This window comes from Octopus sinensis, linkage group LG2 (genome assembly GCF_006345805.1).
Source record: "Octopus sinensis linkage group LG2, ASM634580v1, whole genome shotgun sequence".
NCBI lineage: Eukaryota > Metazoa > Mollusca > Cephalopoda > Octopoda > Octopodidae > Octopus > Octopus sinensis.
The window spans coordinates 41826615-41834114 of record NC_042998.1 but is presented as its reverse complement, the minus strand read 5'-3'; the positions used below and the strand labels follow the sequence as shown (position 1 = coordinate 41834114).

The 7500-nt window shown below is 32.7% G+C and overlaps 1 protein-coding gene across 5 annotated transcripts in view; it reads right to left on the bottom strand.

Annotated features, from left to right (window-relative positions):
• Positions 1-7500, bottom strand: part of LOC115228020 (voltage-dependent L-type calcium channel subunit beta-1) — a 306373-nt gene that overhangs the window by 292293 nt on the left and 6580 nt on the right. For all 5 annotated transcript variants that reach the window (XM_036512593.1, XM_036512599.1, XM_029798695.2 and 2 more), the window contains exon 2: positions 6422-6505. In XM_036512593.1, the coding sequence (XP_036368486.1) occupies positions 6422-6505 (84 nt within the window). The remainder of the gene's footprint in view (positions 1-6421; positions 6506-7500) is intronic.

Sequence of the window (7500 nt, the reverse complement as noted above, 5' to 3'; positions counted from 1 at the left end):
ATATTCACACAAACTAATATACTGAATCTCAAATTCAGTAAAAAACATAAATACTTCAAGATATCTAAGCTTTTAGTAAACTTTCACCATTTTTTAAAATCTATGATTGCATAAAAATGATTAAGACAAAATTTTTCCAAGACTATTATTTCACTAAAATAAAAACATGTTGACTTTACAACAATAAAAGTAATTGATCATTTAATCAAACATAATTTCCAAGATTGCTACACACCATTAGCAGGTAATATACCAGTTTACATTTCAATGACATCACCACCATACATATTCTCTTAACTAAGAAATTGGTTAAGAAATTGTTTATACACAAGAGCACTAAATGCTTTTCCATTCCAGCATAAGACAGAGTTGATGGTTATAACCTCACTATTTGGCATTACTTTTTTCAGTTATAGTCTAAACCAGATAGTGAACAAAGCATATTCTACTGTCAATAAACACAAATTTTATTGCCAATATATTGATGGTGTTAAAAACTAGGAGACAATTTTGTTTGTTTGTGAAACAAGATTAACAAGACAAACATTTCTAGATTTAGACGTGCAGTGTTTCTGCGATGAGATCAGAGCTACTGTTTATAGCCAAAATCAGACTTAACAACAAAAGAATATGCTTAGACAGGAAACATGGCAATTCATTTAGAATACCTTCCACATTTATAGACTTAAAAAAAAGATTTTCACTTTGTGGCACTTATGATAGTCTATCATTAAAAAATCTTTACATAAACATAGCAAACAATTATTTCAGTTACCTCACTAACAAAATAAATCTACTTATTTTTTAATAAGTAACATTAAAAACTACATACATATTAACAAACATATCGCAAAATTTAGTAACACATATAAGCAATAATTATAGTGTAGATGCAGTCAAAAATATACATCTTTCAAATAACAAGCATAACACCAATAAGAGAAAAGCAAAGATTTCATAAAAACACTCTTCTACAAAAACTAATTCTCCTAATCTTACTGAATTGATAAGTAAATTTCACATTTTGAAAAATAGCATATCTACAATATCTATCTCCAAAGGCTGTCATAAGTTATATGCGGCCAATAGACTAATCATTTCCTTTCTTTTAAAGATGTTAGGCTGTAAAAATTTTGACAAAAATGCATTAGTCATAAACCTGTTCTACATAAATTCATTCAATTTAAATCCCTTCTCTCAAATTTCACAATAATTAGTATTAGCTCATATTCAATCTGAACTTCCAACCATTTTTTTTTAACTTTGGAACCCTTTAGTGCCAGTTTTACTCAAGTGGACTCTCATAGCCATTTGATGTTTAAAAAATCCTATTACATTTTTTTAATCAAGTATTATTAGGAATTGTATAAAAAAATGTCCAAATATTTTGTGTCGTATAGAAGTATAACCAATTTATGGGATGTAAACTTTTACAACAAAATCTTATACAGACTCCCAAGAGTCATATGGACTCTAGTTGAGAACCATTGTTCTAGACTTTGCAAGATATTTCCTCCGAGAATTACATTACTTTTAGAACTCTTTTTATGTGCTCATTTCAACTCCAATCTTTAAAAATTCCAGCTTAGTGTTAACTACATTGGTTTACAGTTAACTCTATACTCTAGTTTACAGAGGGTTTTAAGAAAAGCTAGAGTCATTCACCATTTCCTCCTACTTATATTAATGAATTAAATCAAATTAATTTGATCATGAGAGCCAGTATTTTTGCTTGAATTCTGCTATTAAAATTTCAACAAAGAATGAAAAGCAAAATATGTGAGACTCCTACTTGAAATAACCAAGTTTGATATAATGGTTTCAAATTTTGGCACAAGGCTAGAAATTTTGGGTGATAGAAAAAGTTGTTTACATCAACTCCAATGCTCAACTGGTACTTATTTTAATGACTTCAAAAAGGTTGAAAAACAAAGTCAATCTCAGCAGAATTTGAGCTCAGAATGCAAAGGGAGAGAAAATGCCACTAAGCACTTAGTCCAATGTGCTAACAATTCTGCCAGCTCACCACCTTATCAAGTTTAATATATTAGCTATATTTCCTTCATACATAAACTGAATAATTTTCACAGGCAGTATCCATATTACTCATCAAACTACAAGGTGGTATCAAAAAGTTGCTGGACCAGTGTAGCACACCAACAAATGTAAGTACATGGTTGCATTTGCAGTGAAAGCTAGCAGTGACCTTCATGAAGCAGTGTGCTGAGTGACATCACTGTGTTTACTTTGCAAGTTGTGAAATTTGTGCTTTTTGTGATCACATGTATGCTGTAGTCTGCGATTTTGTCCCGGACAAACAAAGAGCCAACATGAAATTTTGCATTAAACTTGGGAAGTCTGCTACAGAGACATTAAGCATGCTTTGGCAAGCATACAGCCACCAGACAATGGGTCATACACAATGTTTCAAGTGGCATGGGCACTTCAAAAACAGAAGAATGTTCCTGAAGACGATGAACGATCTGGAAGACCTGCTATGAATGTCACCCCCAGAAATGTGGTGTTGTACATCAAGAATTTGTTCCCCAGGGCCAGACTGTCAATCGAGAGTTCTACTGCAATGTTTTGAAGCATTTGAAGGAGGACATTTGGCAAAAGCAACCAGATCTGTGGAGCACGAAGAATTGGATTCTTCACAATGACAATGCACCCTGTCACCAAGCTCTCCTCATTCAGGGGTTTCTCACCAAAAACAACATGGTATCACTTCTGCGCCCACCCTATTCACCACATTTAGCACCTGCGGATTTCCATCTCTTCCCCAAGATAAAAATGCAGCTCATAGGTCACCATTTTAATACCAATGTCGAGATCCAGAGAGAATTGCAGAAGGTCCTCGACTCGCTTACAGAAAATGACTTCCAGACCAGATTCCAAAAGTGGCAGGAAAGCTGGGACCAGTGTATTGCTGCACAAGGGAACTATTTCAAAGGAGATGATGTTAAAACTAAGGTAAATAAGTTATTTTTTTATTAAACATAACTAGTTCAGGAATCTTTTGATACCACCTCATACAGTGAGGTGAATGTTTCCACAGCACAAAAGGGCTCCAGCGACCAGCGTTAGTTCCAGTTTCATACCATGAAGCTGGATAGTCTACCAGTCTATAAAATTTCCACATGATCCTGAACCTATTCTTGACAGCTTTGTGAACTCAACAATCTACCAACAGAAGATTTGAGATTAATAGCTTACCAACTAGCTATTTCCCCTCAACTAAACTGCAGAGGATAGAAGCCAGCCACATACCTTTCTAGCTTTTTAGGTGACAAAAATTACAAATGTAGAACTATAGCATACATAGGCATATCAAGACAGTTTGGATACAGGTATGTATGTATATTGTATATATATTTATAGATATGTATGTGTGCATGTGTGTTAATGCTTACATACTTCACATCACATGAAAAGCATCAAGATAAATAATGATGAAGTTTGTTAACATTCCTTGTCAACAAATTGTTCACTAACTGCACCTTCAAAGACATGTGGAAAAATTTCCCTGCCTTGAAAATCAGATATAGATTAGCAACAGTAAAGGTACCTGGCTGTAAAGCCAATGCCTCAATATATATGCATTCATCTCACCCATAGCAGCATGGAAAAGTTGGACATAAAAACAAACACAAATGATAATTTATCTGAACTCTCTCTAACAGTTAGTATCACGATGCATTCACATCCCTGAATGCACACAAAAAAAACTTTGCCAGTCTCTCCACTAAAAATCCCTCCTACAGCTTCAAAGCAACAAGGCTGCTAACAATATTCCTTCTATTACAGTCAAATATTGTGCTCAGAGCTTACCCCTATTCTCTCAATAGTAGTAGTCTTTGGAAACTTTCCAGAGAGTGACCCATCAATCCTCAAGAATCTTTCTTCCACCAGGACAGCTTCTGTAAAGCCAGATTAACTATGAACCTTTCTAGAAGTTTCTCACTTTTCAATGGCAATAAACATGACATAAGAAAAGCATTTTACTATGTTTGGAACAGGAAACAACTAGCTAAGCAACCCTTTGACTTTATCCATTTCTCATCAAGCATAGTGCTATCACTCAAACCCAATTGATATACCTGTTTCTCCTCTTCTCATCACAGTTAGTCTAGGGGCCTTAGTGATCCCTATGACCAATCCTAACTTGCCAGAAAGTCAACAGTGTAATTTCCTTCATCAAATAACTGCATCTTAAAACATGAAGAAAAACTATCTTCTGTGCAAGCACACAAATGGGTAAAAAGTAGTCTTTAAAAAATCAGTAATTGGTAGCAAAAGTAAAAGAAAGATGAAAGAACAGATATATAATGAGAAAGCTAGTTGGGGGAAACTTTTAAATGATCACTTAAGAGAATAAGACAGCTAGCAATGATTATCAATCAATGATCAGAAGGCCAATTATCACAGCTCCGAATCAATGCTTGCCAAGCATAAATTGCGGAAAAAATAACTTTTGGAAATTGGCGTTGAATGAAAGTGTATGATCACCAAGCCAGGAAAATATGCTCAAGCATTACTTAACTGATACTTTTTAAAATTGGTTAAAATCTGGTGAAAATGCTAATGAAAAAGAAATGAGCAACTCAACTAAATATAACACTCTTTTTCCATACAAAAATAAGAAAAAAGAAAATCTTTGAAACAAGGAGCTGGAAGTAAATAAAATGGGAGTTGTGAAAACGAAAGCTGGCCAAATTATGGTAGCTTCACAAGGGTAGATAGATGGTGATATTTTTATCAACCACAAACAAATTATAGACTAGTACAATTTATAAGCTATATTCTTCAAATAATATTCACAATAAAAAATACAACACTTAACAGCAATATAAAACTAAGAGTAAAAAAGGACACGTTACGAGGATCTGTAATGAAAAATTTGACAGAGTGGAGGGAAAGATATTTATAAGAGTAACATAATGAAAATCCTTTTCAAATTGCGAAAAGTTTATATACTATCAAGTTTACATTCATGGAAGAATGGTGTATCACACACCACCTCGACTTTGTTTCCTCATAACTTTCAGAAAAATGGATGTTTTTAAATGAAATTTTCTGGATACCTTTCAGATGATGAAGATTACGATTTATTGAAAATTCAATGTACAGTTATATATATATTGATTGCCATATATACTGGGTAAGTGCGCACATATATACACTGACACATCACACTAATATCTACAAAATGAAATTTTAAATTTTGAAAACAGTGATGTGTATCAGAATGTGCGCGCCTACCAGATTTTTTTTTTTTTTTTTTTTGGCTTTTGTTTCCTCCTTCCCACCACACATTAAATTCCAATATAATCATAATCTACATCATCTGAAAGGTATTTGTAGAAAATTTCATTCAAAAAAATATCTGGTTTTTTTTCGAGAGTTATGAGGAAACAAAGTTGAGGAGTAAGCCACACATGTGTAGGTATGTCAAATAGAGTAGGTAGTCCAAGTAAATGACAATATTAAACTTTTCCATAGGTATATAATATTGACAAGCTTCAGAATAAGGAAATGTGATGAAATAATGTTACCACAAATCATTCATAACTCTACAAGCTCATGTTATCAAATAAGCCAACATGATGAAACAAAAACAAAAATTGGTTGTAATTTTCATCAGTTGCACTAATTAGGCGTGTGGACAATCTATTCTGAGTTATTCAGAGGGGAAATTTAGAATAAGAAATGGAGATAAGAATTATAGGGTTAGATAAGTAAAATATTCCCTTTCCTTTTGGTTCATCTCAGAACTATAATTTTGATTTACAAACATTATAAAACATTGGTGACTACATTCTATATTAAATAAGATTACAAACTTACAGTATATCAATACAAATAATATATACACGTATTAATACAATTAGATATCTACGTAGTCTTTATTCCTTAATCACATACTATGCGGGGAAAGGGTTTGCAGGGTACTAGAACATAAATCAGAAAATGTTATTGGATGAAACGTTTTACTTTTGTAAATCAACACAGAAAAAAATGCCATTCTCATTATATATGTAAAAAAAACAATATATACTGCTTAATTAAAAAATGTAAAAAAAAAATCTTTAAAAATTTGCAAATCAACTTTACACAATTCATGCAATTTTTTTCTTTTTTTTTTCTTTTTATTTTCTTTTTTTCTTTTTTTATCCATTTAATCATAGTTAATTCTAAACCATATGTCAAAGCTACTGTGAGATATTGAGTTAATATTCGTTATGACTTTACATATGTACGTGCGTATATTCATGCGTATTTGTCTTATTATTATTGTTGCATTTAGCTGTGCACGTATGTGTTTGCGTGTGAATGCGCGCGCATCTGTGACTACGGCAACAGAGAGATACACAATCGCCATCTTTTCCTGATTTGTTAGTGAACCAAAACATGAACTTACCTGTCGGATAAAACTGTTCGAACTGTCGGAAAAACTGCCATCAGAACGCTTAAACTTCCCTCCTTTACGCTTTGATCCTTTTCCCTATTAAAAGGAAAGAAATGTATTAATGTATATGTTATCTCAGCAATGAGCAGAGTTTCAGCTTCTTTTAACTTTCATTCATGCTCACCTGTTGTACATCACACACCATTTTGGTTATATTGTTTAACAGAATTGCTTTAATAAACATTAATATAATGGAACTCAATAGTTTTTTGTTTTCTTTTAACTCTTAAAGAAGACTAGTTGACTAATATTGATTAGGTATTACTGTTCAGTATTAATATTGCTAGCGAATCTTAACGAAGGAATACGAGAAAATATGGCGTTCATGCAACTCCTGATGACATTAAAGAATTTCTAACATAGTTACAAGACTATATAGTTAGAATGAGAAGATGTAAATTATTTATTCGCTTCCATTTTGGTATTTATTCTATAAACTCCAAATGGAGAGCTGCAAAGTCAAATCTAGCGGGATTTGAACTCAAAATGTTGAAATTATAATAACTAAACACCACACCGCTTTTACTCTAGCACTTGACGAACTTCAATGTCATGATTGCTAACAAATGTTACCCAGACCAGAAAAATGGAAAATAGACATAATCGATTAAATCGACCTCACTACTTGTCTTTCAAAAGATGAAAGGCATGGTTAGGATTCGAACCCGGGTGTAAACGGGTATATAACTAAATGTCACAAGGCGTTTTTGTTTGGCAATCTAGTTAATAATAGCAATTTAAGGTACAATTTATTTCAAAGATGCTTTTGCCTTGGAATTAACTACAGTGGAATTCATTTATCATAATCACAGATAATGTTGTTAACGCCCTTTTGTTATCAAATGTAGCGGGTCCCAAACTTAAGATTATCAGCTGATTATTGTTATCGACGAGACATCGTCCCCAAACTATCAGTCTGCTCTTTTACCGTATTTGTTAACTAGATATAGTTGTATAAATAAAACTAAGCAATAACGTTGGTTCACCAAATAAGGAAAGAACAATACAAGCTATAGAGTATATATTGCCTG